This window comes from Clytia hemisphaerica, unplaced genomic scaffold (genome assembly GCF_902728285.1).
Source record: "Clytia hemisphaerica strain Z4C2 unplaced genomic scaffold, Clytia hemisphaerica genome assembly, whole genome shotgun sequence".
Lineage (NCBI taxonomy): Eukaryota > Metazoa > Cnidaria > Hydrozoa > Leptothecata > Clytiidae > Clytia > Clytia hemisphaerica.
In genome coordinates this window covers 610,378-624,657 of record NW_027103910.1, presented here as the reverse complement: position 1 = coordinate 624,657, position 14,280 = coordinate 610,378, and the positions used below count along the sequence as shown (strand labels likewise).

Below are 14,280 nucleotides of genomic sequence, written 5' to 3'. Positions count from 1 at the left end.
TTTTTTATTACAACTTTTTCTCTGGAAATCAAAAAATTTCCTAAAAATCCTGAATTTTTCGACCCTTAGTTAGAGAGACTTTGAAAGGTGAAAAACCCGGGGGGGGGGCACTCAAGGTAAATGACCTACCAGACGTTCGGCCCTTAAGGGTAGGTTTTTCATAGTTCAGCTAGTGTACTGTAACAGGCAAGGGTAGGAAACCCGGGGGGTACTAGGGTTGCGAGCTGACGTGGGGGGGGGGTGCCGCCCGACTTTCGAACTTTGGACCCTTACCGGGACTAAAAAGGAGAAAACAAAGGAAAATTTTGGGAATTTTACGACCCTTAGCGGGACAAATTTGACCAAATTTCGATCTTTCAGTGGGTAAAAAGTTGAAATCTTCCTATTTTTCCGACCCTTAGTGGGACTGAAATTTGATTTTCTGATTTTTCCGACCCTTAGCGGGACTTTGGAAGTCCAAAAAAGGTACCCTTAAGGGCGGCACATACCGTACCCTCCATTTGCCTAAGTACCCCTCCCCCCCGGGTAGGAAATTACAAAACTGCGAAAATTCACTGCACTGTGTAAGGGTCCGATTTTAGAAGCCAAATTTTGGGCCGAACGTATGGTCGTTTTCAGATCGAGTGCCCCCCGGGTGAAAAAACCGACCCTTACCGTCTGCACATACCCATCATCCATTTTTGCCTAAGTACACCCCCCAGCCGGGGGTATGTGTATTATTTATTAGGAGTAAAAGGGTCGATTTTTCGCCTCTACACGTCTACTACGTCTAAGAAGTTTACTCAAATTTGGATAAATTTTCTTTGTATTGTACTGTATGCTCGTGTAAACAGGGGTCTGATTTCAAAGGCCTAATTTTTGGGCCGCACGTACGGTCGTTTTTTAATCAAAAGCCCTCCCCTCTTTGCTGAAAACTTGCTCTTATCGCTCTTATCTTCTTTTTGAGTGGGCGTAAACGAATGCTACCGCCCATACTCTAATTTACCCTTCCGCTTAACGCCCGTAAATACGCCCTTATTCTATTTCCCGGATATCAGAAATCGGGGTTAATATTTTCCCGAAATTCCCGAAAAATAGCCCGAATTCTCGGATCCAGACTCCCAAAACATGAAGACAGAAAATCCACACGCTCGAGTTCTTTTCCAATAGGGCTGCCAACCAAGGAGATAAGAACGTGTACTCCTTGCACTTTGATACTTTCAAAATGAAGAAGAACCCAGCCGTTTCCTCATCCAGACGAAAGTCGAGAAAGGCTCATTTCGCTGCTCCCAGTAGTGTTCGAAGGAAGCTCATGAGCGCACCATTATCAAAAGAGTTGAGGCAAAAATACTCTGTTCGATCTATGCCAGTACGAAAGGACGATGAAGTAGTTGTTACTCGAGGACCATTTAAAAGTGCCCAAGCTGGTAAAGTCACCAGTGTGTATAGAAAGAAATGGGTTTTACACATTGAGAGAATCCAACGTGAGAAAGTTAATGGTGCTGCTGTTAATGTTGGAATTCATGCCAGCAAAGTTAGTATAATTTTGTTGTTTTTTGTTTGAATTCAACTTTGGTTAATTATTGATCCTGGTTAACTTGTTATTATAATGTATGGTAGTATTTAGCTTGAGTTTCAATATGTCATACTCATTAATTGGTGATATTATCAGCAAAAATTGTATGTTTCTGTCCTGCACTTTCATTTGCCATTTGGCCATAGTGCACTTGTGTTTAACAGTTCGGTATTGAAGATAAAAGCAGCAATAGTTTTTGGCAATACACTGTTTGGCAGTCTAGCTAACTCCAAGGTGCTCCACTACTGCAGAGGCGGTAGGTAAAAATGCGCTCTAGAAATAAGGTTAGGAATTGGCTATTCCATTTTTAAACCATACAGGGGTATTGACGAACTTTTTCTGGGGCCATCAACAAACTACTTTCCTTTTTTTTAACGGCCTGAGGCTGTTAAGGTTCAGACCCCCAGCGGCCAAAAAAATTCTTCAAAAGTAAATACTTTCACTGGTCCATGGCCGCCATGTTCTTTCGATTCGTAATCGCATGGAATAAACTTGTGGTTTTCAGCCGTGACCTTTCAATTTTGAAACTCCAAGCCCCGCAGCAAGTCAGGGCAGGATGGGTGGAGCAAGGAGTCAACTGAGGCGGAGGAAAAGATTGCCGACTTTCGTCACGTGACCAGTCATTTTTCTTGTCGAAGCATTTATTGGTGATAGGGAATAAGGTGAATGTTGTGTGGTTGCTTTGGTCTTAAGGGTCACTCAGAAATATTGATTTTTAATACATTTACATGGCATGAACCCCCCCCCCAGCCAGTTACATCAAAATGCCTCGAAAATGTCAATATGAAAATTGCGTAATCAGAGAAGGTATGTCTCGCTCATTATAAAAAGGCCAAGACAAACTTTCAATAATTGGATTGTAACATCGAGTTAAGTCTCTTTTGTTAAGTCACCAGGGGGTAAATAAAACAGACCTTGATACATTTATTGTTCGTTTCAACTTGACCATTTGTTTAAAACTCAGCCTCCTAAATATTTGGGGTAGGTAAAATATGTACAAAGAAATTCATACTTTTCCAACCCGGCCAATCTTTAAAAAAGAAGCGAACAATAAAATGTAATTACCCTTTCCAAATAAACCTCTTCGGTGGCGAGCGTAGTCTACTCTGACGTAATTGTAAAATTTATGTAATGGGAGTTTGACATAGTAATGTAATGTTGTTTGGGGAATTATGAAGTTCTCTGGGATTTCGATTGCATTTATTCAGGTTGATTTTTTATGACTTCTAATGGTACTTTTTCTAACGAGTTTGATTACTCTGTTCTCACACTTATGTCTTTTTTTTTCGCGTCCTTTTCCGTGATTACTTTTATTTATATTTTTAAAGACAGGTAAGAAGGCATATTGATGTAACTGCCAGCCCGCAGGGGGGGCTACAACCAAAATCTTCCTGAAAAAGGCTGGGGGCTGGATTTTTTTTCAATTTCAGGGGGTACCTATAATTTCTGGGGGTATCTAACTTTTATGCAGTAAGGTCTGGGGGCTTGGGAACTATATTTTATCTTGCTTTATCTAACTATCATTATTCTTTTTAATTGTAAAAATATACAATTTTTTTCATTTCTTGACATATACTCAAGTCACAGGGGGTACCAATCACAGGGGGTACCTACTAACGTCTATTGTTTGGGGGTACCTATTTTCTTAGGGGGTACCTAAACCCCTGGTCAATGCCATGGTTTATTCCGTGACAAATGTTACTTTCCATATTTCTTTTCCTCCTTTCACATACCTAAATACTTTTATGTCTATGATTTTACAGAAACTGTAACCAAAACAAACGGCCTGATATTTACGTCTCGAGTTCCTTTTGTTCAGACGGTCCGCACGGCCCTTGAATTTCGCCGACGGTCGGCCTTTTTTTTGTGAAATGCGGCTTTTCTGTTGATTATGATTATGGAGATAATTAATTCCGGCAACTTTCTGAAAAAAGTGTAGAAATTATCTCCATTATTTTTTTAATGTAAACTGCCTGAGCAAGCCGTAGCGAAATTAAAAATAGCTGACGAAACAACGATGAAAGTTAAGGAGAAAATTTTCATCGATTTTTGATAATTTTTGAACTTTGATATTAAGAGGTGTGGGTGGGGGGTTTTCAAATTAGCGTAAATTTGACGTTAGTCGTGGGAAGAATCGATATGTGAGTGACCCCTTAGCCTTTCTTCACATGTTTCTACTTTTTGGACTGATGAAATTTGTAAGTGAGACTTTCCCTTTTTTTTAAACTTTTTTAACGGCATTGCAGTGAACCCCTCCCACCCCTTACAGCCAGAAGCCGTTAAAAAAAGGAAAATCGTTTGTCGACAGCCCCCCAGGGAGTCTCAGCCTTGATTTTCCAATGGGTTTTTCTTCATTTTTCAGATTTTCCAAGGTTTCCAGGGGGTTCTCTCCTCCAGTCGTAGTCGAGGATTATGCTCTAAATAAAAGATATACTTTAGATAAGAGAACAAGGTCAGATTGGCATTAAAAAAAGTCAGAAAAATGGATTTTAAAATTATGGCTCGGGCATAATCTATGAAAATTGAAAATAAACAGTCCACTGTTTTGTTGTGTGTTTATGTTGCTGGAACGTCAATGTTGTCTTTGAGTTTGAATTTCACGACATGGTCCTTTTTTTTAAATGTGATACTTTAATGGAATAAACTTTCACAGATTTTGGTGTTATTCGCAAAAATCCGTGAAATTAAGTCCCAATGGAAATTTGGAACAGCCTCATTTGCGAGATATTTCTAAACAAAACTCAAAATATGTTAAAAATATACTATTTCAATCAGGGGGGGGCACGCAGTTACTACAAGACAGTATGACACTTACTACCGTGGTGGTACTGTATTCAGAAGTTATGAAAACAGTTACTACACAGTGTAGTAACTGCTGTTTGGGGGTGGTGCCAAACACTAAAATGAACACTTTTGGTGTAGTAAGTGCTTATATTTCAATTCTTTATAAAGAACTTTCAAAATTTTTTCACAAAAAATGATTTTTCTTTTGAAAAAATTCTTTGTTAAAAAAATATTTTTGTTATAAATGGACGAAAAAATATTTTTCTCAGACCCAACTTTGAAATTATGCTTTCCCTAATTATCATTAAAATGTTCTCAACAGCTGTTAACCAAGTAAATTAAAAGAAAATCTAGCACAAAAATGGCTTTAGGTTGAAAAATAATCGCAATTTAGGGTAATTTCGAGCATGTTTTCTGAAAACAGTTACTACCAAGGTGTAGTCACTGCAAAGGGTGGTGATCCTGAAAAAAAGTGTTGAAAAAGCACTTACTACACATCATGTCTTGTAGTAACTGCGTGTCCCCCCCCCTGTTTCAATGGTTACTTGCATCAAAGGAGCGCAAGTAATGTGTATTTCAACAACCAACATCATGATTTGGTAGTAAAAGTCACAAAATCGTGAAAATATTGCCACCCAATAGTTCCACCCACAAAATTAAGTCACCGCAAAATTTTTAAATTTCAAGGATAGGTCCAACCGCTAAATTTATTCCCGGGAAAGTTTATCCCATTAAGGTGGCCATCCACTGGGTTTGAAAATAGTGAGACTTTTTGGTGGTTTTTTATTTTTTTGGCTTAAAGTCAAGTATAACTTCTCTGGAACAACCTCTGAAAATTTCAATTCATAAAAGTAAAGAATAAGTAGAACATTTTAAGTTTTAAAAATACCTACCTTTAAGTTTTTAATGCTTCGCCCATGGACGCCCTGTTTCCCGCCCGTTAGTAAAACCACAATTCTACCTTCTCTAGCAGCTCAAACGGCTTGAAAATCTTTACGGGTCGTCTTCAAGTCTCTAGAAACATTTCTAGAAGGTTTGAAGTTGCTTGGTGTACCCATATTCAGTTTTCAAATTTTGTAAACAATGACTGCCCTCTAATATTAAAGATTGTTTTTGGAGGATGAAGCTTACTGACTTTTGCCTAGTGTGTCATCCACATTTGTTGCTGTAAATGATGTTTTATGGTTCTCTTATTTATACAAGGAGGTTTGTAAAGCTCTAAGGAATATTTGATCGTGATGTAACTTGTGATTTCTTTTGATTAAGAGCACGGTCCTGCACGGTCGGTTGTTCTGAGGTATGTAGAACTTTTGTTTGTTTGTTTATTCTTTTTTGGGTGCTATTTTAATGTTTTTTGCCAGGAATCAAAATTTTTTTCACTCATTCCATTCTATGTCCTAAAGTGCCTCTACCATGGAGGTAATAAAAATATAGATGGAGAGTCGATGCCTTTTGTTCTATTCTGATTTATCATCGGAAGCAAACAGCTGTTTGGTTAATTTGGGAATAAGATGATTAATTTTGGGTATACTCGTGGGAATATTTAAGATGAATGAAAAGACATTAAATTTTTAACAAGTATCTTGAAATATAATAGCCTTGTCATGAAAAATTGAAAAAAACTTATAATAAAAACACATAATAAGCACAATACTCCAAACTTCTAGGGGAAGCTGCCCATAAAGCCATTGATAGATTTAAAAAAGAATTACGTGTTACGATTAGGAACCTTGTATCGATCATTTTGTCAGAGTATGAAAACCGCTGCCCACTTAGACGTGAAGATTTTATAAGATAAGAATCTTTCAATGATAATGTGATGCAACTTTCAATGTTAACAAAATGCCAGTCAAAAAATGTGTCCCTATGAAATTAATATACTCTTTTAGTCTTACATCAGTTGAAACTATTTCAAATCGCATTTGAAAAAGGATTTTCGGCAAAATTAAGTTTTTCAAAATCAACCAAACAGTCTCTTTCTGTTCTTATAAGTTATAAATTGTGTTTTTTTGCTTCCAATGATGGTACATCAAAGAAAAGCCGCTTTGAATAGATTTATAAAAGATTGCAACGACCATTTAGATCATTATCGGGGCGTTTTCTCTCCATCTATATCTTTATTACCTCCATGCCTCTACATACCAAAAATCATTTACCAAGTATTTGTAGTTCTCTCTAAAAAGTTGACACAAGATTATTTTGATTTTTCTGAAAAGTTGTACCAAACCCCTGTCTTACAATTTCTTTTTTAATATTAACTTTAGGTCATAAATAATAATACATGGAAGTTTCAAGTCCATATCATTTTCAGTTATTTAGTAATCAACATTTAAAGTTAAAAGGTAGATTTTTCAATTTCCAATGGATGGCCACCTCAAAGTATCTCTGTTTTATGACTAGGGAGATAATAACACATTCCTGTAAATCTATAAGACAGGGGATAATCTCTATTATACTTAGATGAATTCTGTAACACTGGTTTTATTTACATTCACTGAAGTGTAATTAGTTATGTACTAGATCATCGCATTTGCCCAAAGGAGTATAGTGGGGTCGTATAGCATAATTTACAGGAAAACAATAAGATCTAGCTGAAACTTACTCCAGACCATTTCTATAGGATGGTTATGCCTCAGGAAAAATTCCATTAAAATACCACTGGTGGAACATTTCTTTTTTCCCCAGGCAAAACCCTAAGGGCGAAATTTTTTGAAAATTTTAAACTCATTTTCAGACATTATCAAGTATACCATTCGAAAGCTCTCGAAAAACTATATAGAAGACTTTTAAACGGGTATAGCCGATTTCATTACCTAACTTGAGATAATTCACGCAGAAAATGCTATTTATGGTCAATTTTGACCAAAGTGTGGCGAAAAGTGGAACTTGCGCATGAAATATTAGTTATGAGTTAGGTAAGGAAATCAGCTATAACCGTTTAAAAGTCTTCTATATAGTTTTTCGAGAGCTTTCGAATGGTATACATGATATTGTCTGGGAATAAGTTTGAAATTTTCAAAAAAATTTGCCCTTAGGATTTTGCCTGGGGAAGATAGAAATGTCCCAAAAAAGGGATGTTCCACCAGTGGGATTTTAGGGGAATTTTTCCTGAGGTATAAGCATCCTATAGAGAAGGTCTGGAGAAAGTTTCAGCTAGATCTTATTGTTTTCCTGTAAATTATGCTATACGACCCCACTATACTCCTTTGGGCAAATGCGATGGTCTAGTGCATAACTAATTACAAATCAGTGAATGTAAATAAAACCAGTAGTGTTACAGAATTCATCTAAGAAAAATTTAGCCTAATGAGTACACTCATTAATCACATGTGTGCATGTTAAATGCCCATTCTTAGTGAAAAAATTAAACATTTTGATACATGCTCAAATACAAAACCAATGTAAACAGGATAAAATCATCTTTTGTGGTTTTTGGTTTTTACTTTTTACTTTTGATATTACTCTAGGGGCTGAGTTAGGTCCCGTATGCGCATCGGCGTATAGTCATTTTTTTCTTTTGATCATGAAAGTATAGCCCTTGAAGAGTCAGAAAACGTGTGTGGCGTTATTTGGATCAGGCTCAAATTTCCATAATGGTGGATTTTAGATTTCAACCCTTTTTAGCCCTCTTGCTTGAAAAAAAATTTTTTTTCGACTTTAAACATAGACATATTATATACCAATCGATCACAAATTTTATGCTGATTAAGAAAAAGGTCAAAATCATGGTCTGAAAATTTCGTTATCTGGAGATATGAAGCACTTTTGATTTCGATTTTTTGAAATGACTACTTTTGGTTCCAGATTTGCGTGGCTGCAACATTTGATTGGCTTACTTAATTTACTTGAAATTTTCGGAGGGTCTTGCCTACCGTTCAAATAATAAAATTCAGGAAAAGTTTTTTCTCTACATGAATTTCGAAATCCACAATGGTGGATTCAAAATTTTCTTTTGTCACATGGGCTCTTAGGCTCTGCTAGCCTAAGAAAAATATTTTTTGAGCTTAAAACCCTGCATATTATATACCAATCGATCAGAAATTTTATGCTGATTAAGAAAAAGGTCAAAACTATGGTCTGAAAATTTCGTTATCAAGAGATACGAAGTACTTAAGTTTTCTAAGTTTTGAAAACGAAAGTACTTCATAGCTCGAGATACCTTAAGGGGATTAATTTTCGCGGTAACTTATTTTCGCGAGACAATTTTTTCGCGAAATAATTTAATTTTCGCGGGACTTATTTTCGCGAAGACGGGAATTCTAAATTTTCGCGAGGATTAAATTTCGCGAGTTTCGCGAGAAGTGGGCTTTTTCGAAAATTCAAAACTAAAAAATCGAACAGTAGAAAATAAAAAACTTGCTTTTGTCTAAAGATATAACAAGCATTGTTGATGAAAACTCTCTGTCGTACCGATTGATATGTCTTTAATTTTTCTGAAAACAAAGGGAAATTATGTCTAAGAAAACTTAATTTTCGCGAGGATTATATTTCGCGAATTTCGCGAATCCAAAGGTTTTTAAAATTTTCGCGGGGATTATATTTCGCGAATTTCGGAAAAAATCGCGAAATTCGCGAAATATAATCCCCGCGAAAATTAATCCCCTTAAGGTAGAAAGATTTTCAAGCAAGAGGGCTAAAAAGAGTTGAAATCTAAAATCCGCCATTATGGAAATTTGAGCCTGATCCAAATAACGCCACACACGTTTTCTGACTCTTCAAGGACCAGCCCTCGAAATTCAAGTAAAAGTAAGTCGGCACGCAAGTGCCGTCCAAATCCGGCCGAAGGCCGGCAAAATTTTGCCGACCTAAGCTTGTTTTTAGGTCGGCAATGCCGATCTGAGCTATATTTTAGGTCGGCAAAGTTGTTTAAAGGCTACGGCAATGTTTGTTTTTTTATTTGAGTGCGATATGGTTCTTTTCTCTTTTAATACTTTTTGCTGTTAAGGTCGGCTTTGCTGACCTAAAAGATAACTTATGGTCGGCTGCCGAGAGAATCAACGAATATGGTCGGCAATGAACTGCGGACCATACGCACTCTTTGGTCGGCTTTTAGGTCGGCACTGCCGAATGCCGACCTGAAATTCGAGGGCTGAAGGACTATACTTTCATGATCAAAAGAAAAAATGACTATACGCCGATGCGCATTCGGGACCTAACTCAGTCCCTAGAGTATATTGATTTTTCACAAAAAATATGTATGAAAAGAATAATTAGAAGCTTCATTTTCACCTCATTCACAAGAGGTCATTGTCAGAGTAAAAAATAATTTAAGTTCAAACGTTTTGAAAACATTTACCAAGGCTGAGCAAAGAATATTTCTTTCTGGAAAATTTCTTTTTTATATCTCAGTTATGTCTTTTCAAACTTTTTATTCTTTCCATTTTTTTTCCAATTTTAACAGTTTCTACATTCAAGTGATCTAAGACAATCTTTTGACAGTCTTTCAATCCTGATTTCGCAGGTTTTGCTTTAAATTTAAATTGGAATTCTGGAAGTTTGTGCTATGATGGAGAACATCTTTACCAATTTTTATGACCATAGCTTTTCTAGATAACAAATAATCAAGGGTTGTAGACTCATCCCCGTGGCCTGTGGGGCTACAAAAGCTTGTGGTTAAAGGGGAACTAAACATTTTTGAGGTCATGCTTTTTTTGTCTCCAAGAACTACACAACGCAGTATAAGTTCGAAAAAATATAATTTCCACTCTTAATCTCTTTCCTATTTTGTATAAAACCTTCTTTAAAAAACGTATAATTTGTTTAAAATGAACCCCCACTCTACACATGTTTGTGACGTCATATCGTTCATATTTTTTATGAATTTTGTGTATGTTCATCAACTTTAAAGCTTGATATTTCGTGAACAAGAAATAATAGGAAGATAGTAAAATCATTTTTGATTTCAGGTAGGATTCAGTTTTACTTGGACTAAATTTGGGGTTGTCAGCTTATTCCAATAAAAAGTTCAATTTTTTCAATCGACTCTAAAATCATTTTCACTCACTTGTTTTCGAAAGTTCAAACATAGTTTTACTCCACTCAAAAATGGCTTTTTAATGAATTCTGTCTCTTGGTTAAACCATTTGTGGATAAAAAGTTATGGCTACACTAAAAAAGTTAAAGGTTCTCTATCAACTAAAAGTAAGAGCTTTTCCAATTACTTTCTGAACGTGTTTACGTCAAACAGATGGCTCGACCTATTCCCCTAACAAAATAAGCATTGCTTTAAAAAGATTAGATTTTCTGTAAACATAAAGAGCTATATCTTTTGATAGAGAAGTTTTTAGAGAAAAATATTTTCAGAGGTCATTCCTTGGAAGTATGTGATGTGATTTAGGTATTTTCAAAAAAATGTTTAGTTCCCCTTTAATAGAGTTTTGATTTCAAAAATATCTTAGACTTCGTTTTTCAAAACTGATTTTTTAGGAGGTAACAAAATAACAATTAATCAATACTTTCTATCCTAATCAGGTTGAAATTGTTCGATTAAAGATGGACAAAGACAGAAAGAAGATCCTTGACCGAAAGAACAAAACTAAATTGCAAGAACGAGCCAAGGGAAAACACACCGAAGAAGATGTTGCTATGTCAACAGAATAAAATGGTATGAAACTTTTTCTTTTGCTGTAGATTCTGTTTTTCTTGTGCACAAATTTAATTTTTTTAAATTACTTTTTAAGATCACGCAAACGACTAGTAAGAATATTTTTTACCATTTGTTGATTCCCATGTGATGTCATAGTCATTATAAAAAACCCCAGTCTGGAAGGCTTTTGTTTCTTTCTATTATTAACCATTAGAGCTTGCGTACCTTAAATTGATTTGTTTTGCATAGTTTTTGATCGTGTGATTATAAAATAAACCAATGCCGATAGTCAGAAGTGGTAACGTGATCAAAAAGTATGCAAATAATCGCAACTTATCTTTTATTTACAACAAAGGAAAAGTTGACAATAAAGCTAAACAATATATTACCAGACCAGGGTTTTTTATAATGACTATGACATCACATGGGAACCAACAAATGGTCAAAAATATTCTTACTACTCGTTTTCGTGATCTTAAAAAGTAATTAAAAAAAATTAAGAGGGATTAAGGATACCATAACATATCTTAACATATCTGCAACTTATATTTTATAATCAGTGTTGCAACTTTTCCGTCTGTAGACGGATATCCGTCCAGTTGAGATACAAATATATCATTTCTGTCTCGCCAGTAAGAGGGTTTTCGGTTCAAATGACCATCTAATCATAAGGTTTCCGTCCATATTCACAAAACCTAGTTGCAACACTGTATAATTCAGTATAATTAGAAATGTTTTCAATGTTTTACAATAACCAAATTTATTAAAAGAATGTTCTTCTTTCTTTTGATGACCATCTAATTCTTTTTTTGAATGTTTTGAAGTTGATTCATCTATATAGAAGGAAAGAAAAAGATAGTTAGAGAAAAACAAAAAGTCAAAGAAAAAGAAACATAAACGGAGAAAAAGTTTGTTGATATTTTTAAAGTTGACGATAGACCAGTTATCACAGGTTATCACACAAAATAATCTGCAGCAGAGACAAAAAAGGCTATAACTTTTGATAAAATTCGAATTAGATAGTGGTTTTGTGCTTGTTGTAAAGACAAATAGGAGTGGAATATTATCAAAAAGAAAAATTTCAAAAAAAATCGAAAATGATGATTGAAAATGAAGAAGAAGAAAATCAATTTCAATAATTGTGCTATAATCATCATTTCAAAAAAACTTTTCAATCGAAAGATATAGCCGAAAGAAAAACAACAAAAACAACAAAACAAGAGCCCTTTTATAAGTCAACCAGGGCAAAGTTTTAAGCTGTATTTTTTGACTGAATAAATATTTTTTAAATTGTTTTGAAATTTCTGGTATCTTGGTGACTCATTCGACTTGACTGAAATTTGTTCCTGAAGGATGATACTCTGACCTATTGTTATTTATATTGTGGAGTTCAATACTGTTTATATTGAGGGAGTTCAATATAGTCAAGGGAAAGTTAGCATCAACTGTGCGTTTTCGGCTAGAAAGCATGAAATTTGTTAAAGTGGTACCTTAGGGGTATGATGATTTTTAGAATCGGTGTGAAAAGACCTTTCCAACAGTAGATGATATGACATGTTTTGAAAAAAACAAAAAAATTTTTGGGCAAGCAGGCTGGTCTGTAAATTACTTCCTTAGCCCAAAACTTGGACCTAATCCGTTTTCAGATAAATTTCGTGATGTTTTTTAGAATCAGTGTGAGAAAACCTTTCCAACGGTATATCATGCATATGACATGTTTTCATTACAAAACTTCATGCTTTCTAGCCGAAAATGCACAATAGACCTTTTTATAAATTACGTCACAAACATCACTTGCCACGATTTGAAATTATTGACATGGTGATAATGGTGATTATTGCACCCTTCTTTTGCTCACTTTCCCAGGACTAATTATGTTTTTAACCAATCAAAATTATTTTCTCTTTTTCAGGTCTTGCTGGTTGGTGCCTTCAGAGAAAATCGAAATAACCGCCTCAACTCAGAAAAAGAACGCCACTCAACATTAATTTGTATTGTCGATGTTAATTTACAAAGGAAATACAAAACAAAAAATATCGAAAAATTATTTTCCCTATTTTCCTCAAAGACCCTTCTTCATCCTTTGTATCTTCAGGTCTTTGTTGTAAAAATCCAATAGTTTCTGCATGAATATGTAAATGGCTGGACGTCTTTCTTCTCTTGTCTCTCTTCATTGCCGTCTGTGTTTCAAATTTGATATTAAAGTCTATCCAGATATAATTGGCAGTGGAAACAAGAACATTTTTGATAGTCAAATATATTTGAAAAATTTTTTTTTGCTTGTTTTAATGGGTGCCAATTTTTTTTTTTTTCGGACACTGACAAAAATCATAGGGTCAAAAATTAATTAAAATTTCAGCTTGAAAGAATGACCTGTTGTATATTTTTGGAAAGCTCTCAAAAAATTAAGATTTGAATAAAGATATATTGCAAAGGTGATTTCTGTACCTAACTGAGATATTAACCCCTTAAAACAGTCTTTTCAGCCAGAAACAGCTATTTTGTCCACTGTTTGCACTTTTTAAAGCTCACTAACTCGCATGAATCGGTGCTGAGAGAACAAATGCTCAAAAATCAAAGTGTCCACATACTTTTGAGACAGACTTAACTAATTTTTTATGACTTGTAAAAAAAAGTATGCCAGAGTTGAAATGTTGTACAATACAATAGGTATTTGAATGTTACAATGAACTTTAAATTCAACAATGTTTTATACGCGATGGGTGTAGGCCTCCAGCTGTAAAATCCATTGCACGGACAGGTGAAATTCAATTCTGTAACTCAAACCCATCCTAAAGAGTATTACTAGTCATAGCTTTCACTAAATGCCCCCACAGAAAGATCATGTCATGCACTTATAAAGCTTTTAATGCTTGAAAGATTAAAGCATTAAAAATAATCAGGGATAATTGATTGATTAAATTATTGATTGATTGATTGATTGATTGAGGCATTTGCTTGAAAAATAAATTATATTCCATTAACAAAATACTTGAAGAATTCATACAGCTTGATAATTTAATAAAATTTAAGGAAAAGCTGGAAAAGCTGGAAAAGCTTCTCAAAAATATATTTCAAAAATTATAGTATCATTAGCTTACTGGTTTTCACATATCCAGTTTGTTTTTTTTCTCCTTGTTTCCTTCTTACAACAATATATGTCATGATTACTATTCACTAAGACCTTTTCTGATAATGCCGCAGACATCTTAGATTGTAGGCAAAATATATAGCGGTGAATAAATCAACAAGGTAACCAATCAGAAATAGCTTGTTTTTTCATTGGCTGCTTTACTTCAACAATTCTCTATTGCTACTGAGGGAGAGAGGGTGCTGTATAAAATTTATCAAAAAG

The 14,280-nt window shown here is 34.8% G+C and overlaps 1 protein-coding gene across 2 annotated transcripts; it reads left to right on the top strand.

Moving 5' to 3' along the window:
- Positions 1–1,121: 1,121 nt before the first annotated feature.
- Positions 1,122–12,969, top strand: LOC136809198 (large ribosomal subunit protein uL24-like). 2 transcript variants are annotated; one of them, XM_067065718.1, is made up of 4 exons: positions 1,122–1,513; positions 10,811–10,943; positions 12,838–12,859; positions 12,907–12,969. In XM_067065718.1, exons 1-2 carry the CDS (start codon positions 1,205–1,207, stop codon positions 10,937–10,939), a joined length of 438 nt encoding a protein of 145 aa, XP_066921819.1. In that variant the 5' UTR covers positions 1,122–1,204; the 3' UTR covers positions 10,940–10,943; positions 12,838–12,859; positions 12,907–12,969. The 2 variants fall into 2 exon arrangements, with proteins under 2 accessions (XP_066921819.1, XP_066921818.1); XM_067065717.1 differs by having other exon boundaries at positions 12,838–12,969.
- Positions 12,970–14,280: the final 1,311 nt, after the last annotated feature.